The 24,189-nt window shown below is 40.3% G+C and overlaps 1 protein-coding gene across 2 annotated transcripts in view; it reads right to left on the reverse strand.

The window, feature by feature from the left end:
* The window catches only part of GPC3 (glypican 3), a 404,151-nt gene that overhangs the window by 366,753 nt on the left and 13,209 nt on the right, over positions 1-24,189 (reverse strand). For both annotated transcript variants that reach the window (XM_005614508.4, XM_001488331.7), the window contains one exon: positions 3,532-3,693. In XM_005614508.4, the coding sequence (XP_005614565.1) occupies positions 3,532-3,693 (162 nt within the window). The remainder of the gene's footprint in view (positions 1-3,531; positions 3,694-24,189) is intronic.

Genomic DNA, 24,189 nt, shown 5'->3' on the forward strand with positions numbered 1-24,189 from the left:
ACCCAAGTTGCCCTTAGATGAGTCAACTACATAAGCAGGAGCTCTATGGCGTTTTAGGTGCACAGAGATGTTTTCTGCTTAACCACTATTTCTCCTCTCTGATAAAGAGAATTCAAGTTGTGGGATAGGCAACTTCCAGAAAAGCAAAGTGTTGCTGCATTCTGAAGAGTCTGTTCTCACTCAAAGTCACTGGCACCTTGGGAAGACCGGAATCATCCAACACATAGAAAAAACCTGGACATACCCCAAATATTTCCTGATAGTACAAGGTTGAAAGTTACAATGAAATTCTACAAAGGAAACAGAACTCAAGGCTTGAAGGTGTAGAGGTGGTGGAGATATGATGAAAAATTCAGAATTCTAGCCTATTTTTCTTCTCAAGGACCACAAATTCTACAACTTTTTAATTTTATTTTACCTCAAGCACACTAAGAACAAGGAAAACCACGTCACATGATGGCTTGGAAGAAGCTGTGGCATCAATGAGTTTCCTCATCTGTAAAATGGAGATAATTACAGTATGAACTTCATAGGGCTGCTGGGAAAATTATATGAGATAATTATGTAACAGTAAGCATCATATAGTAGGCACTTAATAAATTGTCACTATTATTATTACCATCATCATAATTATTATTAGGTAGGGAAGAAGAGAAAGAGAAAAGAAAATCTACTTTTCATGGAGCTTTTCAAAAAGAATTAATTAAGCAGAAACGAAAAACGATTGTGCTGCCCCATTTTACTAAGCACATCTAAGTAAATTAAATTTAGGAAACGAGGCAATGCAAAGATTGAAAATAAAGAGCAACTTTTTTTAATGCTTCAATCATTATCAAAACAACATTAGCAACAGAGCACTCCAACCACTGTAGCAAAGGGCCCCAGGCTCATTTATGAGGCCAAAGGCTTCCTGCGAACAGACATAAAATCCAAATCGAGGCAGTAAGGATTGCTCGTGGAACTGTGCACATATTTGCAGAAAGCACTCACTGCTTAAATACCCCCAATGTGGGCTAGTGAAGGGATCCTAAAGAGATTGTGGATCTAGGCCAAGATCAAGATGAGCTTTCTTCAACTTCATGTGGTGGAGAAAATAGCTCACATCAAATTTCCTATGAGTGAACTATTGAAGCAATTTTCTCAATAATTTGGTCTATCAGAATCGTGGGGAGGGGATATACTTTATGGAAAAAACGACTGTGCCCTCCCAACTTAAATTCATTACAATAAAAAGTAGTTGTAAGGAAAAAGCGGATGTTCTCTTTTTCTTAGCAATTAATAATACATCATCTTGCAGCGGTCCCTGATTTTATTCGTCTCCCAAACTGTTTGTTACAGAAAGGACAGGGAGGCAATGTCTCTACAAACATGGTATAATTGCCTTGAGGTCTGGGACCATGGTTTATTTTTTCTTATGGGGTTTATGTTTTCTAAAAGTGAAGCAGGAAAAGAATAAGAAAAGAGAATGGAACAAGATAAAAAATGAATACATATGGTGACAAGATAGGCACCAGCAATGAGCTAAGACATCATTTAGTTGTCTCCACATTCCTTTCCTAGAGTTGTCCTTCTGCCTGTCCCTACCATTTGAGAAATGATATATATTTGTGTGTGTGTATATGAGAGAGAGAGAAGGTACAACTAGTAGGTGCTGCCCCCCACTCTCCACTTTCTGTTCACATGGCTAGTGTTCAACCTCCATGCTACAGCAGCCATATCTGGAAGCTAATCCAATCAAAATCTTGTCAGAACTTCCTTTCTCTCCTAGTCTTGGACTCTTCCAGGCCTAGAAAATATAATATGTAAAATGAAGGAGTGGACAGAGATATAAATGCTGACACCCAAAGCCCTCAGATAGACACCCATGGCAGCTGCTCTGCATGCTAGAATACTAGTGTGATCACTCCATCACCCCCCTCCAGTCAGGCAATGGTAGTAAGATAACATCTGTGGGCCTAGATATTCTGGAAATGAAACAAATCGCAAATACACCATTCTAAAAGGGCCCCATCACACCCCAAAGAGTAAGGGTCGGCTCTCCGCTTCAACCCAATTCTCATGTCCCCTCACTTCTTATCATCCCACTTTCAGCCAGCAGATCAGCTCCAAAACCAATCTAAGAAGTACATGAATGGTACATGTATTTTTAAAATCAGCTTAAATTATTCATTCTATTGCCAAATTGTTAGTCTCAACAAACTCTTCACAAGAGCCTGACTGCATAAATAGGTTAACAAATACTTCAAGCTTATACACTGTACTTCATGTAATCAACCCAAGACCCCCTGAGGCTTTGACCCAAGAAACTGTTGTGAATGTATGCTTTATTAGCTAATTTGAATCATTTCCTCCACTAATTCTAAGAATTTCATTATAATACACAAAATAAGCTATAATCCACACACCTTACAATTCAAAGAGGTTAATTCTTATAAAGGTACCATAAATCTAAAGATTTGGAATGTCAAGTAGTCAGAAGTGTCATTTTTCTATCTGACCCCAGTTCTCTATTTGTGGGGTAAGAAAAAGGCAACTGATTCCATCTGCTTAAGGAGGGATAGAAGGAAGCCCTAATATCTATAATTAATTTGCCTTCACAGGAGGTGGCATACTGAGGTAGTTAAAAGCATACACTCTAAGAGCCAGGCTGCCTGGGTTCAAATCCTGTTTTCACCATTTATTAGTTGTGTGACCTTGGGCAAATTACTTAACCATTCTGTGCCTTGAGTTTTCCTCCATAAAATGGAGATACTAATAATAATATCTACTTCATAGGGTTTATTGTAAAGATTAAATGAATTAATATATGTAAAGCACTAAAAAGAGTACCTAGCACAGAGTGCTGTATCAGTGCTTGCTCTCACCACTTCTGCCACCACTATCATCATCATCCCTAGCTGAGTCTTTGAATCAAGGGAGGTACTCCCCATCCTGCTATGATAGTCCCACAAGTTAGCAAGGAGAAACGTAATTTCTTACCCCTTCTGGCAACGCCACAGCAGCTTCCTTTACAGTCATACACAGATGTGGTAAGAACTGAGACTCACAAACAGAGAAGAAGTAACCACTCACACAAATGAAAAAATTTAGGGCCATCGCCAGTTTCTCCCTCTTAAGTGGAAGAAATGGTCCCAGTGGTCAGAAGGAGTTCATGCATGTTCCACAAATATCTAACTCACCTCTGGAGAAAACTAGTATTTAAGTAAACATTTTTGTCTTTAAACAAGTCTTACGGGAGAGGTGAGATAAACTATCATTTACTCTTCCTGAGGAGATTTACAACCTTCACGTACAGGTAAACAGAATGTCCTTGGACAATGATTTTTTGACAATACTCACCTTTCCAAAGGTTGAAATGAAGCTTCTCTAAAAACCCCGTTTTTCCTTAACCAGAATCTCTTACTGAGAGGTATTTACATCAAGCATTAATGCTAGAATGGTAATTTAAAAGTTATACATAGCATTTGAGAGCCCAGTGCCCAAATAATGATGCCATTGGGCAGCACATCTAAAATGATCCCCAGAACCCACCTTGGAAAACTGCGGCATTCTGAATAATTAAGAACTTGAGCTCCATACTCGCAGACTGAAGCAATTGTTCCATGTTCAATCGTGCTGTTAGTTGGTATTTTTCTTCCATCTTTCTTGAGCAGCATGTTGGGCCCTTGGGGAGACATACTTGCAAATCTGATCCTGAAACAAACAAGTTTTTCATGTTTCAATATGCAGAATGTCACACATACACACAAAAGGGGCGAATAGGGCAAAACAATGCATTTCTTTTAAAATACAGTAAAATCTTAATTATTCAAAATTAGTATTTATCTTAACTAATCCTTGCTTTCTCCCAATTACCCTTCTGACTGATTCTTTTTGAATAGCCATTAGAATTAATTGCCTAGGTTTGACTCATAAATTCTGCATCAACTAATTTAGAGCACCAAGTATATGTCATTGAACACCAATATTTAATTTGTCTGTTAAAAGATCAATCTTCACTCCTACAATTTCTTTTTCTTGATGATAATTTATGAATCAGAACACAACCAAGAAGCAAGTTTCAAAATTCCGGTTATGATTTCCTAATGAAATGTATATCTGGCCAAGTCAGAGTTGCTTTTTGGGATAAATGATTAAAATATCAATATCACATCAAAGCTTTGTTGTTGGTGGTGGTGGTGGTGGTGGTGGTGTTTTAACTAAAGGTCTGGGGCAAGATTCACAGAGGAAACATCCAGAGGACTATATCAACATTTAACAATCTCCAAAATCCCTTACAACGCCAACATTCTAGTTCTATCACAAATGCTGACCTCTTATTTCTCTGAACTCTTGAGCTACTTCATTGCTGTCTCCCTTATAAAGCAGTATGCTTTCTTTATTTTTGTACCTCCATAAAGATTTTCCAAACGAATAATCTCCTCACTTCTTGCAAAATTAGGGAATCAGAACCTCTTCTCAGTCCCATCCAACGTGAGCCTTTGGAGCATCCCTCACAGTTGACCAATCTCTCCCTCGTCCCCTGTTTTAGTGAACCTACCTATCTCTCACACACCTACCGCTATGGTCCCTCTTATCTGTCTTTTCCTGCTTCCTCTTCTTCCATCTATCACTTAAATGTCATTGACTCTCTCTCTCTCATTCTACATCTCACCCCCCATGATCTTCTCTAAACCCACGCGATGCTGAACCCCCAATCCAGCCCTCACCTCCCTCCTGAGCTCCAAAATCCCACATGTTCAACTACTCTATGGGAACCTGAAATTCAGCATACCCAAAACTGAACTCAATATATCCCACATACACACACACAAAGTTCTATCACCTGTGTTCTGTATCTCAGTCAACGATCATCACCCACCAAGTTTCCCAAGGACAGAAACCTTTGTTATTCTCAGCTCTTCACTCGTGACTCAACACACTTCTGCATCCATGGAAGTCAACAGCATATGAATGAAAATTGAAGCGGGAGTAGACGAGCGTCATTCAACAAATATTTTATTGGGCACCTACTATGTGCCAAGCACTGTGGTTATAGCTGTATAAAAAGTCACTGCCCTCATGGAGCTTATATTTTGGGAGACAACAAATATGTATGTGTATATATATATATGTGACTATATAAATATATATATATGGTCACATAGTGATAAGTACTACAGAGAAAATAAAACTAAGGAAGGAAGGGAAAACAAACAGTCGTACATACATACAATAGAATACTACTCAGCTATAAAAAGTAATAAACTATTGATACATGCTACCACATGGATGAATCCTAAAAACGTTATGCTAAGTGAAAGAAGCCAGATCAAAAAAAATTACATACTTTATGGTTCCATTCATATAAAATTCTAGAAAATGAAAATTAATCTAAAGCGACAGAAAGCAGTTTAGTGGTTGTTGGCGGGGATGGAAGGCGGGGGGGGGAATGAGGAAATTTTGGGGAGTGTATGGATATGTTCATTATTTTGACTGTGGTGATTGTTTCATGGTCATATACCTATGTCAAAATTATAAAATTGTACCCTTAAAACATGTGAAGTTGGGGCCGGCCCCATGGCCAAGTGGTTAAGTTCAAGTGCTCTGCTTTGGCGGCCCAGGGTTTCACCAGTTTGGATCCCAGGCACGCACATGGCACCACTCATCAAGCCATGCTGAGGTGGTGTCACACATAGCACAATTAGAAGGGCACAACTAGAATATACAACTATATACTGGGGGGCTTTGGGGAGAAGAAGAAGAAAAAAAGATTGGCAACAGATGTTAGCTCAGGTGCCAATCTTTAAAAAAAAATAATGTGAAGTTTACTATATGTCAATTATACCTCAATAAAACTGCTAATTTTTTTTACTCTTTTTTTGAGGAAGATTAGCTCTGAGCTGAGATCCACTGTCAATCCTCCTCTTTTTACTGAGGAAGACTGGCCCTGAGCTAACATCCATGCCAACCTTCCTCTATTTTATATGTGGGACGCCTGCCACAGCATGGCTTGACACTAGGTGCATAGGTCTGCACCCAGGATCCGAACCAGCAAATCCCGGGCCGCCAAGGTAGAATGTGCAAACTTAACCACTGCAATACCAGGCCAGCCCCAAAGCTGCTAATTTTTTTTAACGTTTAAAAAACAAAGTAGAGCCAGCCCTGATTGCCTAGTGGTTAAAGTTCGGTGCACTCCACTTCAGCAGCCTGGGTTTAGTTTCCAGGTGTGGAACCACACCACTCGTCTGTCAGTAACCATGCTGTGGCAGCAGCTCACACAGAAGAACTAGCAGAATTTATCACTACACACAACTATGTACTGGGGCTTTGAGGAGGGGACAAAGGAAGAAAAAGGAGGAAGACTGGCAACAGATGTTAGCTTAGAGTGAATCTTCCCCTGCAAAAAAAAAAAAAAAGTAAGGGAGATAGGGAATATGGTGGCTTGAGGACAATTCTACTTATATAGGGTCGTCAACGAAGGCTTCTTTCGGAAGGGGATATTTGAGGAGAGATGAGGGAAGTGAGGGAGATTCCTATGATTTTATATTCTCCACCAATACTAGCAAATATTAGGGTTCAATGAATATTAAGTCCAATCTCCTTCCTCTTCTGCAACCCCTGTTTTCCTCAAACTCTCCCTTCAATAAGGATTTATTGAGCTCCTGTGACGGCCATGAAAATGTACATCTCAGATCTCCTACTGTGGGGAGTGTAATTGACTAATGGTCTCAGCTGCTGTGCTCTGAATTCACCACCATGTTCTGCCCAGGCCACAATCCCTAGGGGCTGCTGCCAGCCAATGACTGAGCACAGCAAAGATGCTAAGTCCTGTGAGACACAAAACTTTGCTGACAGGGATTTGGCTTGAGGACTTCCCGTTGACCTTGCAAAACTTTCTTAAAACTGCACTGCAGTCTAAGATTGTTTTTACTCTAATAAATGACTATGGTAAAGTTGCAGGATACAAAATCAACATACAAAAATCAGTTGTGTTTCTATACACTAACAACGAAGTAGCAGGAGAAATTAAGAATACAATCCCACTTAAAATTGCAACAAAAACAATAAAATACCTCGGAATAAACTTAACCAAAGAGGTGAAAGATCTGTATGCTGAAAACTATAAAACATTGTTGAAAGAAATTGAAGAAGACACAAAGAAATGGAAAGATATTCCGTGCTCTTGGATTGGAAGAATTAACATAGTTAAAATGTCCATACTTCCTAGAGCAATCTACAGATTCAATGCAATCCCTATCAAAGTTCCAACAACATTTTTCACAGAAATAAAACAAAGAATCCTAAAATTTATATGGAACAACAAAAGACCCCTAATAGCCAAAGGAATCGTGAGAAAAAAGAACAAAGCTGGAGATATCACACTCCCTGACTTCAAAATATACTACAAAGCTATAGTAACCAAAACAGCATGGTACTGGCAGAAAAACAGACACACAGATCAATGAACAGAATTGAGAGCCCAGAAATAAACCCACACATCTATGAACAGCTAATATTCGACAAGGGAGCCAAGAACATACAACGGAGAAAGAAAAGTCTGTTCAACAAATGGTGTTGGGAAAACTGGACAGCCACAGGCAAAAGAATGAAAGTAGACCGTTATCTTATGCCATACACAAAAATTAACTCAAAATGGATTAAAGACTTGAATGTAAGACCTGAAACCATGAAACTTCTGGAAGAAAACATAGGCAGTATGCTCTTCGACATCAGTCTTCGCAGCATATTTTCAAGTACCATGTCTGACCGGGCAAGGGGAACAATAGAAAAAATAAACAAACTGGACTACATCAAACTGAAAAGCTTCTGCACAGCAAAGGAAACCATCAACAAAACGAAAAGACAACCTAACAATTGGGAGAAGATATTTGCAAATCATATATCTGATAAGTGGTTATTGCTCAAAATATATAAAGAACTCATACATCTCAGCAACAACAAAACAAACAACCCAATTTAAAAAATGGGCAAAAGATCTGAACACACATTTCTCCAAAGAAGATATACAGATGGCCAACAGGCACATGAAAAGACGTTCAACATCACTAACTATTAGAGAAATGCAAATCAAAACTAGGAGATATCCACTCACACCGGTCAGAATGGCTATAATTAACAAAACAAGAAATAAGATTTGGAGAGGATATGGAGAGAAGGAAACCCTCATACACTGCTGGTGGGAGTGCAAACTGGTGCAGCCACTATGGAAAACAATATGGAGATTCCTCAAAAAATTAAGAATAGATCTACCATTTTCTTTCACAAGTGTTTTCCCCAATAAATCTCTTGCACATCTAGTGCCATATTGGCATCTGCTTCTCAGAGGACCCAATCTAACATATCTTCTATGTGCCAAGCACTGTGCTACATGGTGGAGATAAAAGTTTGACCATTAGAGACGTGGTCCTTAACACAAAGAGCTCACCGTCCAAAGGGGTTAACAGAGATAAATTCCTATTACTCATAGTAAATGAGTGCAATAAAGCAGCATAGTTAGCTAGGATGACAAAACATGTATATGGGATATAGGGAGGATTCCCCCAAAGTCCCATAAGGTCCTTGGCAAAGTAAGTTTCCATAATAAACATCAAATCTTACTGAAGTAAGGCTAGAAATCATATTCAGACATTTTAGACAGATTTTCAACAACTGAGGTTTTAAAAAACGGGAAGGGGAACTAGGTAGTCCTAAGTTACCAAAAAATTGATTTTTATTACATCTTATTTCCCTAGGAATTCCAGCTCATCATGGCCTTAATGTATGTGCCCAAGTCTTCTTTTCTCAATTTAGGAGTGAAATTCATCAAGTTTTCCCTCACATGACATCACTGTTGGAGTCCAGGGTATTGACTCCAAGCTCTCCACTTCTCCCTCCTCAAGGGAGCTGCTGACAAAAGGAGTAAAGGAGAGCACAGATAATACATATCCCCAAACCTAATCCAGCGCTGAAATTTATAGTACTGGATGGAAAGGCGATATTTAATGTGTCAAAATACAATTTGGGGTCTAGAGACACAGAGTTCAGATTTATGTCCTATAAATGTCAATCTCATATACAAGCCTTAAACCGATTTTAAATATGGTCTAAGCTTAAAGGCTTTATGATTATCTTCAGAAAAAGGAAAAACAGAGCTAGTTCTAGCTCACTGTGTTCTTTCTACAGGAAGTTACAAAATGTAATGCTATTCTAGGAGTAGAAACTGATGCAGTTTACTGGACCAAGAAGGAAAAGAGTCCCCTTGGGGAAGAGTGGCTAATCTAGGTTTAAATGAGGTTGGTTGGGAGACACATGTAGATATGAAAAATCCTATATAGCAGACACTTTCCATAAACCAAGTTCCTGTCCATTTAGCAAGGTTCTATTTATTTTATTTACTTTCTTGGTAGACTGAAGCCTAAATAGTGTGTGTTTAAAATATCTTTGAATATGTTCATAAAATTAAATGCTATAGATAAAATCCTTTGCGTTTCCAAATTTCCATTGGTGACGATTTCCAGTTTTCAGGAATGATATCGTCTACTTGACACGGTGTCTGTTAGTACTGTTCCTACTCCCACCAGCTCTAGCTAGTGAGAGTTATGAAATAATCGGCTCGGATCTTTTTTCTGTGAATTGCTTTGAGTTGCTTAGATCTTAGAAGGTAACAAATTGCCACTCAATGTACCTACAGAAGCCCAGGAATGACTTTGAATTATCATGATACCGGTTTGCCTTTGATATGATAATTCATAAAGTAATCTAGAGCTTGCATAGTGTGCCCCTTCCTTGAGTTGGTCAAGTCTCATCATCGTATAAACTCCCACTCTCAAGAATTAGTTTGGCCAAAAATCTTTAAAGGAATAAAACCTCAAATGAGAACTTTTGAGAAAACATGCCAGATGTCATGAAGAAAGATATATGTGATATCCTTATATAGCAATATTTATCCTCTCTCCCAATTATCACACCCTGGTTAATCAATAAATCAGTATGATTGATCTGGGGCTAAGAGTTAGCTAGAGATTTGAAGAAATAAAACATCTATAAACTGATAAGAATTCAGGATTTCCAAACCAGTAAGGAGAGAAATATAAGCCAAAGGGAAAAACACTTTAAGTAAATTTCACATAACTCACAGACCAGCTTAAAATAGGCCCCAGCACGAGACAGCATAAGGAACAAAGTGGGCCAGGAGAGCTAGACATGCCTAAATGAAATGACAATAATGAAATATAACCATTTCAATGTATGAACATGCGCATGAAAGAAACAAAACAGAAAAGAACACACAAAACAGGAAGAAATAGAGAAAGAATTTAGAGGGGAATCCTCATCAACAAAACAAAGAATTACTCTGGGAACCCAGTCCCAAGTGGGATGAATGAGAAGTAAAGCCAAGGGCCAATGACTAAGGAGGTACACAGAGAACTGGTACATACTTGTGTGAATAAAAGCAGAAAGGCCAATTCAAGAAATAAGATACAAAAGACATAGTAAATAGCCAAGAATTCTTTAAGTATGTCAGGAACAAAAGAAGGTTAAGGGAAAATAGCTCCTTTATTAGATGGAGAAGAAAAGTAATCGTGGACCACACTCATCAAAGAGGTGCTCACATTTTTTTTTTTCTAAAAATGGAATTCAGCTGGGAAACAGGAATAGCAACAAGCAATATAGCCTGGGATGGAGATAAGGAGAAGACTTAGCAATTGACTATTCAAATGAGCCAGAAAGGTTCAACTCTTTAGGGCTTAAGAACTTGCATTTCCAGACGCTAAAAAAAAAAAAAAAATTAACTGAAGTCATTACAAGGCTGCTAGTTCCCATTTATTTTGGAGGATTAAAAAGTACCTTCATACTATAATCTTCTCTCCTAGATTTTTAGTTCCTGAAGAGCAGAGAATGACTCCCATCTCCTTAGGGATGCCACATCGATCCCATTCAACTTTGTGCATATAGTGTTGAATTAATGAGGGCTGCAGACTGAGAACTCTAGTAAAGAACTTTGTGTCTATCTGATCTAAAAGAGGGAGTGGAGACAGATGACCTGAAAATTTTATATCTGTATGCTTAACTTTGATCTTGGAAAAAATATTTTAAAATACCACAAGAATCAATTTCTAATCATCTTGAAGATACACAAATAGATGTTTCACTTGAAGGAACTATGAAGTAATTTATCCCTAATTAATTTGACACAATGTCTTGCTTACACATTGTGTCTACTTCTGAGTCCTACAACTGAAAAGGGATATTTGAGTTATGGAAGCTTTTATCTTGGGGATTATTCCCACGTGTATCCAAGCTGGGCACCCTTACTACTTATCTCCCCCTCTAGAGGCTAAACCACAGGTGGTCCACAGAAGGCTCCCTCCCAATGATGTGTACTCTTGTGTCAGGGGATGACTTAGGCTTGGCTACCTGTGGCCTTGCCTTCTTGACTTCCATCACAAACTCTTTCCTTTGGGCCCAGTTATGGCTATTTTTTGGCTCCATTCAAGGACTTGACATTTTAGACTGCTACTGGTTTCCTTTAGCCACCTCCCCCAGGACTGAGACCTTAGTTTCTCTTTGCTGTGCAGTCATAGGCTCACCATGCTCACTTGGAGACCCCATTCCAGGCCTGAGCCTTGTCCCTAATAGGAAGAGGACAGTGAACAATGTGTATGGGTCTGTTTAAATGTGTCTGTTCTATCGGATTTTATTCCAAAGGAATAAAATCAGCAGGTATTAATGGCCTGGAGATCAGCATAATGGTAGGCACTAGTTGGCAGGAAAGAGCAAAAGCACTCATGGCCCCTCTCGTCAAATTGCTTATAATCTAGTCCTAGCCGTACCACTTGCTAACTGTGCAAGCAAGGGTAGGTGATTTAACCTCTACATGCCTTTTTGCCCCTATCTATAAAATGGGATTATCAATAGCACTTAACTGTCCAGTTCTTGCAAGGACTGAATGAGATTATGCATGTAAAGCTCTTAGCCTTCTTGGTACAAGGTAAATATTCAATATATGTTACGTAAAATTAAAATAAACAAATAAAAAATACATTCACGTTAAGAGACCAGACTTTCACACACAGAAATAGCTAGAGAACAGTAAAAGTTGGTATGTGGTTAGGTGACAAAACACGCAGGATATTTTTTAAGGTGATGGAAATAGCCTATATTTTAATTGGGGTAGTGGTTACATGGGTATATGCAATTGTCAAAACTCATTAAATTCTTCACTCAAATGAGTACACTTTGTTGTTTGTAAATTATATCTCAATGAAGTTCATTTTCAAAATATGTAATACAGACAACATTTGCTAGATAATGAATGTTCACCAGAGGCTCTAGCAGTCAAAGAAAACTTCCAGCAGGAGGTGAGGCTTGAGCTAGACAGTAAAGGATGAGAAGGATTTGCAGAGGCCAACGGGTGAAATGTGTTTGGCACCAGTGGAGCAGTGGGGCAAGACTAAGCTGCCTGGAGAGAAGCTGGAATCTAGAGCACAGCTAGCTTATCAGGTAAGATGAGGCAGAATTTGAAGGGACATGAGTGCAGACAGAAGCCTGTGGGCTTGACCTCCTAGGCAATAAAGAACCACTGTTGGTTCTCAAGCAGAGGCATTATATGACGAAGAGTGCTGTTTAGGAAGATTAGTCTTACAGCCTGAAACTGGGAAATGGACTAAATAACCCCTCAAGGTCACTTCTAGCCCTCTGATTCTCTAATTACCTACGTTCTATATGTTCATTATTTTACTAGACTGCAATTTTAGCTAATGACTATAAATTGTCAAAATCACATTAAAAAACATTAAAGAAAAGAAGATATATTAACGTAGACCTTGATCCTTATACTTTTCTAAGAGCAGATAAAACATATTCAAACAGTAACAGAAGAGAATGAATCGTCAGGGCTCAGTAACAATGAAAATTGAAATCTTTTCCATATACATATATATATATGATAATTTGACACATTTCATTGCCAAGGTCTGCTTTATGAACGGCAGATTATTTTTTTGCTAACAAAGGTATGTTGTGCTAAAAGTAATAATGTATTATTATCATTAAAGTAATATTAAGCAAAGGAAGGAATGATATGCAAATCTGGTTGCTTCATGACTTGTAGGGAAAATAATAGATGCCTATTAAAATTACCCAAAGGATTAAGTGCAGGTTGCTTAACTAATATACCAAAACCCCCCCAAATCAGACATTTTTAAAGGTATTTTTTTAACAGAGGACAAGTCAATTTGCCATGCAAAAATATTAACTAATTTCCTTAGCATATAACAGTGACTTGCTATTAGAACGCTGCCTTTTCCCCTAATTAATCATTATCTAAATCAAATCTTACACGCTCATTAATTTCTCACTAATCAAGATAGGAATATAGATGAAAGAAATGGCTTCATTTGAAACCGGTGGGGAAAGTGATGATTGCTAGCGGTAGAAAGCATCTTAGGGAACCCAGCTGAAGGTTACCCTTCTGTTATTTAGCCTGAAAGAACGTGACCTTGCAGAGGGTGCACCTGGGTACCACCAGTTCAGACTTTAAATCAAAGATCATGCCTGGGGCCACCATAGACTCTGCCTCTGTAAAAGGCAGGCCAAAATATCTCTACCACACTGGAGTAGTGGGAGTTTAAAGCAACCCTGGAGATAAGCCATTCTCTAAGCCTGAGAATTAAAGAATGAATTACCTTTATCTCTATTGCCAACTGTCAATTAATGGTATATCATTTCATGCCCGGTAAAGGTTGAATCCCTAGATCGCTACACTCTCCCACAAAGAGGTTCTTTCTGGACCACATTTCCAACCAGCAGTCAACATGTGCTCTGGGAATACAAATTCACTGATTACATTCAGCCTGCCAAAGTGGTGAGCGATTAATTCATCCAACACTTACTGAATGCCTACTTTGTGCCAGGGACTATGCCCAACCCAAGGAATACAATAATGAACAGGACACAGCCCCTGCCCTGGAGTTCACAGATTGGTCCAGGAAATGGACTCCCAAACTAACTAGAAACCTCTACATCATTCTGGACACCTCACTTGCCTTCAATCCCCTATAGCCAAATGTCACTAAATCCCACCGGTTCTGCTTTGTAGATGTCCCTCATCATTCCCCTCCTTTCCATCTTTGCCTCATCACCTCACCTCTTTTCACTGGGACAACTATAATAGCCTCAGAAGCTGGCCTTCCTGCCTCTACAATCTCCTCCACCCAAGCCCCAGAGAGATATTGCTCAAGTACATATCCGATCACATCAATCTCCTTTAAAAACCTCCAAGAAAATGGAGCAAGGGCACAGGGGTGCAAAAGTGGGCAGCATGTTCAGGGACTGCCAAGGAGCCTGGTAAGGCTCAAGGGAAAAGTGAGCTGGTAGACAGCGCCAGGAGCCAGAAGAGGAGCAGCCACTGGAGCTCTTCTACAAGATGATTCCTAGTTATCTGCAGTTATTTTTTTGTCTGCTGTCTTTTTAAGTTTTTTTCCAGCTTTATTGAGGTATAATTGACTCCTCGTTATCTTTGCATTGGATTCTCACAGGAGAGAGTGTTCGTGGGAGCCGAGATGTACTCCACAAGCTTTCTGTCCTTTGAATTCCCATAGCGCTCGGCATCTTTTATAAAGACACTTCTCACACTCTCTAACTCACAGCATAACTATATTTGCATGCCTTATCTCCACTAGATTTAAGTTCCTTGAGGGAAAGACCCTTGACTCACTCAGCTTTGTATCTCAAGGGGCCCGCTGAGGTTTGGGCTTGATGCCCTCCCCTTTGACTTGGAACCAATGCCAAAACTTCAAGCGAGTTCAGTTTTAAAGGAACTAGGTCAGATTAATTGATGCTACTGGAGCAACTTTTAGAAGAGCAGTATTCCAGGGAAAATGAAGAAAAAGTCCTGAGAGCTCAAAATGAAGATCCTGATATCTCTGTCTCTGTCTCCATCTGTCTCTCTCTCACTCACACACACACACACACATACATTATTTAGATGGAGGAAAAATCCTAATAAAAACAAAATTGGGCTGGAGAACAATGCCAGTTGGGATAAAGAATCTTTTAGTTTAGAATTCTGCCAGAGGGCCTACACTAAGGCGATTTTCCTGTCTCCCCTAGTGAGTCTTTCACTAATTGTTATTCTACTCAGATAAGTAGCTCAGATCCCGTCTTTCAGGAGATGTATAATTTTTATTTTTCAGATACAATCTTCAAATATGCAGACCTGAAGCATAGCTGAGAATTTCAACACCCTAGGCCTGATCTAAGTGCTAGGCCCCTCCCTCTGTGTATGAAATCACATCAGCGGGGAAAGAGCCCTCTCCTACCAAGATTAAAGTGCTATTATCTTCTCTGCTACCAAATCAGCTATGTGACTTAACCAAACACCTTCTCAGTCTGGGCCTGCCTAGATGACCCCTAAGGTAATTTCAGGTCTGAGAGTCTAAGTTTTCCAGCTGTAAGTCAATCGATAGTCACTGAGCCCATTCTAGACTGGGCATTGGAAGGACACAAAAGAAGCAAAGGACTTGCTTCTGCCCCTCTAGGAAGGCTTTGCCAATAACACTTGGCTATACGTGGACACGGATATGGGGTCAAGGCACAGACCAACAACTCAGCCTTGACAGCGCTTCACTCCATGTAATAACCACTGTCCCTTTTATATACCCCTTTGGCTCCAGAGGCCAACTAATGGCAGATAATTTCCTGTTGGGATGGCATGAGTGGCAAAGGGAAGGACTCTGAAATCAGACAGACCGGGGTGTGAACCCCAACTTGGCCGCTTAACAGCCATGTGATCTTAGGCAAGTTACTTAAATCTCTCAGCCTCAGCTTCCCTATCTATAAAATGGGGACAATAACATCTATCTCTCAAAGTGGTTGTAAGGATTAAATTCTTATTTAATGTTTCCCAAACACATGCCTCCACTTCCTGCTTCCCCATCTTGCTCATGCTATTCCTGTCCCTGGAGCGCTCTTCCCCAGCTTCAGCTATTAAATAAAACCTTGTCATCCATAAGGTCTCTCTCAAGTGTCTCTCTTGTAATGTTTGTCTTCCCTCCCCCAGCTACCCTCCCCACCAAATAAACCCCATGAGCTATCAACGCTCCGAATTTTCCTCACACTTTGCGCCTCTAATACTGCATTTTGCAATCTAGATTTTATAGCTATTGGTATACTTTTCTTATCCCTACTACTGTAAGTTTCTGTAGGCAGGAACTATGTCTTGCCTATCTTTGTATTCCCTGACATGGCATAGTGCCCAGTATATAGTACCCACTCAATAAATGCTTGTTAAATGAATGAGCAAATACTCAACAATGAGACCCTGCTTCCTACACATAGTAAACTCCCTGTGTCTTGAAGCATTCAAGCATAATTTGGGTAGTCATATTAGAGATACCACAGAAGGGACTCCTGCACTAGGTAGGAGGCTAGACCTGGTGACCTCTAAAATTCTCTTCTCTCTGCATTTCCCTGAAGGCCATACTCTAACTCACTAATCTCTTCACACACCAAGGTTGTCACTGCCATAAATGTTAGAACTGGTCCTTTTGTCATAAGCGTGACAAGTGTGACATCATTTCTTCAGAGTTGTCTCATCTGTGACAACTATATATTTACCACTCTGCATGTAAGTTGTACCTAAAACTCCGTATACCTGAACCTAAAAAGGCAGTCTTTTGCTTCACAGATGTTTCTAGCTTCCAAAACTCCCTGTAGCTGATGTTCCGGCAAACCACAACAGGTAGGTGGAAAGCTCCGGTAGATTGAAAGCACATCATCACCTTAAGCCTACAGATCCCGTAAAAAGGTTTTTCAGGTGGGTAATAAGCGACAATTACCTTCCCATGGCTAAAGTGTTTAGAAAATTTAAGGAAAAAACATCCAACAAGAGTCATGAGTTAAGACATAAAGTCCCCGCTAAATAATATGGTGGCCTATTCTGTCTCAGAGCTCTTCTGATCCAGAGTGACTTGGGTAAGTCATTTCGCTCCCCAGGTTCTCAATTTAACCACTTGGAAAATGAATTAACAGCAGTTGCCACCCACATCCCTCTGAGGAAACTCATGGAAATTTTACAACCAACTTTCAGCTTCCCTAGAGCAAGTTCCCCTTACAGCAGAGAGCCCTGGTAAATTGGCGGGATTCAAGAGGCCCAGAAAGCTCTCTTCTGTAGTGGGTTGAGTGGTGCCGCCTAAAAAGATGTGTCTATGTCCTAACCCCCGAAACCTGTGAATGTGACCTTATTTGAATCTATTTGGAAAAAGGGTCTTGCAGATGTAATTAAATTAGGGCTCTCAAGAGGAGGTCATCCTGGATTCCCAGGTGGGCTCTAAATCCAATGACAAGTGTTCTTATAAAAGACACACAAAAGGAAGACACAGGAGGAGTGGGACGCCATGTGACGACTGAGGCAGAGACTGAAGTGATGCAGCCACAAACCAAGGAATGCCTGGAGCCACCAGAAGCTGGAAGAGGCAACGAAGGACTCTCTCCTAGGGCCCCGGAGGGAGCACAGCCCTGCTAACATCTTGATCTGGGACTTCAGGCCTCCAGAACTGTGAGAGGATAAATTTCAGTTGTTTTAACCCACCAAATTTGAGGTAATTTATTATGGCAGCCCTAGACAACTAATACACCCTCTCTTGCCCTCTTCCCTACCTAAAAGTATCTGCCTGGTAATATCTAAATGTTCCATCATGAGTGAGTTACTACTTTGGTTAAGCAACTTCATCAGGTATTGTCTTCAAGTGCAACATTCCTTGACTAATTTACCTCAAGGCTAAAGAGTTTACCTGGGATCTTCCTCCAGCACAGGGAAGAAGGGTGGGGGCAGACAACCCAGAACACCTGGACAGGGACTAAGGGCGATGTCAAAAAGGAAGGAAAAACTAAAAAAAGCTAAAAGGGACCAAAACCAAATTTTACCTAGGGTGAGCCCTGAGAAAGTCATGTTGACAGAGCCCACATGTTACTTTAACAGCAATAGTCCCATACTCTACAAAGGAAGAGGCCTTGCAGAAGCAAAAAATAGTAATATTGCCTCGGTCCTTGGTCCACAGTCCAGAAAGTCTGTTAGGAAGGTGCTCAGACCAATCCAAATGCCTCATTCTCATTGCTCAAGTGTATTTGTTTTCCTATGCTTAACACATTAAGCATATTTTGGATACATAAAACCCTGTTTCAAGCTATTAGCAAGTAAATAATCACAAAGGAAGCCAAGCAACAATGGAAGATGCCTGTCAGTCTGGGCCTCCAGCCCAACCCTCAGTTGGGTAGGAGTCTCTCATCACATCACACCTGCCCTAGTCTTCAGCACTTCTGGAGATGCTGTTTAACCAGCTCCCAGGCAAATCTTTCCGATGCCCAATTGCCCTTACTGTGAAGATGCTTCTCCCAGCCCTAATGGCTAACCTAAATTTCAGTTTCAAGCCATTGCACCTTGTAATTGCATTCTCAGCCACTGTAAATAATCTGTGCCCTCTATTTTATCTTTCCCCTTTGCCTATGATACGAACCTGTGGAGAAGAGAGTCCGTTGCCTTGTTAGTACAACATACACACTGCACCTGAGCAAAATGCAACCAAAAGAAAATCAAACATTCCCTCTTGATCCCTGAGTGAGAAGCAACGTTATTGATCTTTGCCATTTTCCTCTCCTTCAGCTGATCTGAGCGTCTACACTGACATGCTCTAGTGCTGTGGCATTTATGCCATCTTGGGGAATAGCTGTGTAAATGCTCCAGTAATTTTATACATCTTCAACATACTGTTGTGTTAGAACTTGAAGATCTGAAGGACTGGGAAGGGCAGATTTTCCTCCTCCTCCCCCTGCTCTCATGTAATATGAATCAAAATCCTCACTAATTGGCCCTCCTCCCGCATGTTACTGAAGTCTAGACTTGGTGGCAACCCCTTTCTGTGGAAGAGATTTAATGAAGGAGAAAGTGCATGGGAGGGGATTTGGCAAGCAAATCATTGCGAAGCAACTTGGAGACACAAGGAGTTTTTGGTAAGCTGAGGTTGGAGGCTAAAGGATATTGTTTCAGACACACACGTGGTGGTGAGTTCACTTTACCCCCGAACGAAATGTTTCCTAAAATTGAGGAAAATCTAAGTTATTAATGAACACATAAAAGACTTTTCAACGATGCTCAGTAGTGACTTTTTTCCTCCTTGCTTTCTTCAGAAGCTATGAAAAACAAAAATAAATTACCCAAACAGGTGATTTGGGGATTTTCCTTCCATTCCCATGATTTCACTGAAAAACTCAAAAATTGCCAATAGTAACTTCATTCTCCTGTCAAGCTGTGGGGTGACTCAGATACAGAGCTCTCCAGAGCCCAGTGTGGGCTCCAAGAGGCAGTGCCAGGGGGGCTCCAGATCAAGCTGAACGAGCCAAGCCTGGATCCAGGGTCTCCCGGTGGGCTGCTAGTCTTATATGACCTGCCTTCAAAAAGCCACCAGCTCTCAAGACCACAGTGAGGTGGTTCAGGAATATCTCTCATTTAATTTTTACGTTTTTTTTTTTAAGGGAGAACTGAAATAAAGGAGAAATGGTGACCCAGGAACTAGGCAGCCAATTCTCCCAAACTGTGCTGACCATGCATGTCTAAGGAGTGCTGGGTTCGAGGTAGCTGACGCTACAGTCAGCCAGGGCAGTGATGGAAACAGGTTGCTGCAATCACTGAGGCAGTTCAATTCGCGCAGAGAAGATGACCTTCACTGAACAGGAAAATCAAAGGTCCGGGACCCCAGACTGCAGAACTGTATTCGGGATGCAGCAGTCCCCCAGTTTCAAGCCACTGCTCTTCCCAAGCCCTCCTCCTTCCCCTCAACAGATATGAAGACCCCCTCCATGCATGGTCCTCACCTGTCTACATGTCTGCCTCCCCCACCAAGAGCAGAGAGAGTGGAGTATTTGACTTTGAATGCCCAGCATCTCACACATCCTGGGTTCTCAAAACTGGTTTCAAGAGTAATTCCCAGAAATGCTGAGCAGCCCACTGCAAGAGTACTGATTAGGAACATGGCTCTGGAACCAGACTAAGTGGGTTTAACTCACTTCACCGTTACTTGACCTTGGACAAGTCACTAAACCTCTCCAAGCCTCAGTTTTCTCATCTGTAAAATGGGGGAAATAATAATACCCACCTGGTAGTGCTATTGTGAGGATTAAATAGGATGTTGCCCATAAAGGGCTTAGCACAGCGCCTAGCTCAATAAATGTTAACGATTATTAGCACCACCCCCACCACAGGTGCTCAATAAAAACTTGCTGAATTGAAGTCACACCAGTGGGAATGACTAGCAGATGTGAAGGCGGCCTGGGCTTTTTTTTTTTTCTTTTTTTTTTCAGGTTTTTCCCACCTCTCTCTGCACCAGATGACCTCTGAGAATTTCTTTCTTTTCCTTTCTTTCTTTTTTTTTTTTGAGAAAAAAGGATAGATTAGGGGATAGTTAGGCTCCACTTTTGCTGATCTTCAGTTTTTCATTCAGGGCAGAAAACCAAGTCTGGCAAAGTCAGGCAGATGATTTTCTGAGAAATATGACAAGGCTATTAAAAACTCTAAATGAAAGTTGTGTAATGAGCATGAATCTGAATACATTTAAATTTCCTCTAGATCCAGTAATTCCAGCAACATCCTTATATATTTTTAAAGTGTGCTTTTGCAAATGTGAGGAGACCAAGGCCCTAAAAGATAGAATTTCTTCAAGGGTGGGGGTGGGGAGAGGATGCACAATTGTCATGAAAATTAACCCCTGAAAATGCACAGGATTTTATTACCAAGCGGATGCCTGAGGAGATTACTAGATTTTTAGGGTCTTTACTATCAAGAGAGCAACCTGCATGCCTGAAATAATTAAGAAGAAGAGACTCAATTATCTAGTAAACTGAAATTTCAAACCACCCTGCTTACCTAAATGAGAAAAGCTGCTTAGACTAAAGCGTCATTACTTCTATTTAGACAAGCCTTAGCAAAGATATACAAGGAGCTAAAGAATGGGACCCCACATTCTTCCCTAAGCCACAACAATGCCTGTTTATGTAAATAGGATTTTCAATAACAGAACAGAATCTGAAAAAAAATGTTTTCATTATTGTCTCTGAAAAAATGCAAATGCAGAAGATGAAAGTCAAGGGGCTTTCACTATGACGGGCACTGAAAACCCTAAAATATTTATTCTATGTGAGTCTGAGCCTGGATTCCAAGTGGATCTAAGAAACAGGCAATGACTCTTTCTCCTTAAAAAGTTCTGAAGACAATAAGAGGAGGCACAAAGGCTTCTCTGATTCTCTAGCAAGTTGAGTGCATATTTTTTCAAAAACTAAGTTTAAAAAGAAATAAAAGTAGTAGTAGATATCTATCTACCTTTATTTGGCGTCCCCTTCCAAAACCTGGGCCAAAATATAAACATCCTTGCCTCCATCATCATCACCATCTGACAATCAAACACTCTCGCGTGACCATAACAACCTCCAGGCGCGAACTGAAAGCTCATTAAAGACTATATGAAGGCTATTTATAGAAGAACTAAACAGAGAAGGAAAGGACTATTAGCAAAATTAATTAGACCGTTCATACTTTTGACAACTATTACTATTTGTTTGAACTCAAGTGTCCACCTCCTTTACTGACAGGTATTGATGACTATAGAGATATCACATATCCAGAATTTTAAACTGACCCTGTAGTTTTTTGGTTCAAGAACTCAGGTTTTGACCTATACTCTGTATATCAGCCTTCCTGTTGCTGTTTAGGCAGCTGATAAGAGGCAGAAATCCTTCTTGCTCATTAGGCCATTAGCTGCTGTTAAGCAAAGGGCTGGGGAGGGGGTGTTCAGTGGCCCAGAGGAATGTGCTGGACTCCACATATAAAGCCAGCCCCGATCTGGGGTTAAGAATTTAACCTTAAAAGGCTGACAAGTCATAAATTTGCCTGAGGTTCATATATATGTGTGACTTTCACAGTTTATATTTCCTAGCCAGGACTCAAAGTCAAAACATGCCCCTGATTAATGAATGGTACTAATTGTTATTCCTGACTTGAGAACATTAGTCTTTATCCAAAATATTTTCTTAAAAAACACACAATCTCATACCTAAAGCTCTCTGGCTTAGGGGAGTTTGGATAACTAGGTAGGAAAAAAAATAGGAAGAGGAGCCTAGTGTTATCTGTGACTTCGTGCTACCATTTTGGTAGTCAAGATTGATGCAAAAGCTTCCATTTCATTGTGTCCATCAAGCAAAGTGCAAAGGAATGTCTGCTGAATCTAAACATCTGAGATAAAGCAACCATCTGAGATTCTATACAAAAATGGAGCTGGGACAGGGGCGGGGGGCATTGAGGGAGAGGGCTAAAGTATCTTCAAGCACATTTTGTCTAACTTATCTTGTTAAATATTTATACGTAAGTGCATAACCTAACAACCTTAGCCAAGCTTGGAAGAGATAATAGATATAGGACAAACAAAAGATCCCCATAAGTGTAAAGACAAAGATAAAATACCAAGGTATGGTCCAATTGGAATACGCTCTCTATCCTGAAGTCAAATTTGAAACTAGGATAATAAAATCCTACAAGTGAAACAATGTCCCTGAAACGTGATCACTTCATCAGGGAAAAGCAGGTTACAATTTGGTTAGCCTACAAGATAGGTGTCAGTTCTACCCCACACTAGCAGTGTTTCAAAGGGACTCCCTTATCTTTAGAAAAAGGAAAGGCGTTCAGTATATCAAAAGTGATTTCTAAGAACAAAGATGCAATTTGCATTCATTGAGAAATATGACAAAGTGAGAGAGAATGTAAACTACATAGCAATGATCTGAGGTACTCGAGTCAGATATATTTAGCCTTGTCCTATCTGTACAAAAAGCCTTTTAAATACTCAGAGTTCTTAGAAAGTGGAATGTAAATTCATCAGTGCGAATTTTAGAGCTCTTCATTTCCAAACTAACTAAGGAATCGAATTTCGCAATATCCCAAGAGAAGTAACCAGGTACCAAAACCAAATATGTGGGCAGAAAGGAAAAGCCTGTTTTCTCTCCAGAATCACTGAGCCGGCAGATGTGGAGGAGGCAGGGGAGGATGGGGGAAGAGAGAGGAGAGAGGGAAATCAGCAGCTAGAGGAAAAGGAAACACAACTTAAAACTAAAACACAGAGGAAAATATAAAACATTTCACTCATCTAGTTTTCTTAGAGAACAAGAGACACAAAACCATTCAATAAATATAACAAACCATAAAACACCTTCTGTTCTAAATTATAACCAGTTGAGAGAGAGCGTGAGGGTGGAAAGGAGGAAGACCAAAGGGGAAATGTAGGGAGCAGCCCGACAGATGACACAGGGAGGGCCCCCAGTAGCTTTGGAGGTACCCTGGGCCCCAGGAGGGCTGTGATGAGTTTGCACAGAACATCTGCTCTTCCCCTTAGCTGTGGGTGTCAGAGTAACTGGGGCTACTTCTTATCACCACTCTATGAAATGTTGATGAGCTTTTTGGGAATTTTGCCCCGAATTATTAGTCGGTAATACATCTCACTGCCACCAGGACCTAACTTGAAAATAAAACTGGATATTGTTGAGGCGTGGGGGAAGACTGAATGAGCGAATAAATGCTGGTTCCAGCATCACCTTCAGGCTTTGTGAATGAGGCAAACTTACTCTCTCAAAGAACAAAGAAAAGGCAATCTGACAGCTTTTGAAGGCCAAAAGAACCTTCAGGCAACGTTATTAAATTGACCCACAGCACTGAAATTTCAAAGGCAAGAAATGACTTAGTTTTTAGAAATTAACACTTGTATAAAACCTTCAGAATTCCATGGGGGGAAATAAACCTTTATTTCAGAAATAAACTTTGAAGTTTGAAAACAAAGCAGAAAATCTGTTTCTGAAAACAAAAGAGAGTATTTGAAACACTGAGCACAGTTCTTCCACGGCTCTTTGAAACTCTTCAGAAGTTCCACTGTGACTTCTGGGGATGGCCAGAGAAGATACACCCCAGAATGCCAGCAAAAGAGAAAGTAGGAAACCATTAGGTCCCTAGGGTGAGGGCAAAACGGTCTCAGAAGATATGTGCCTCTGGCCCCATTAAATTGAGCCAAGGCCTAGACATGAGGTTCTACCCACCTGGGAAAGCAAAGACTGTTTTCCAAACTAGTCACAAAGTCATTAGGCACCAAGCAGAGATTCTGTAGGCTCTCTCTA

The sequence above is a fragment of the Equus caballus genome, chromosome X, assembly GCF_041296265.1.
Source record: "Equus caballus isolate H_3958 breed thoroughbred chromosome X, TB-T2T, whole genome shotgun sequence".
In the NCBI taxonomy this organism is placed as follows: Eukaryota; Metazoa; Chordata; class Mammalia; order Perissodactyla; family Equidae; genus Equus; species Equus caballus.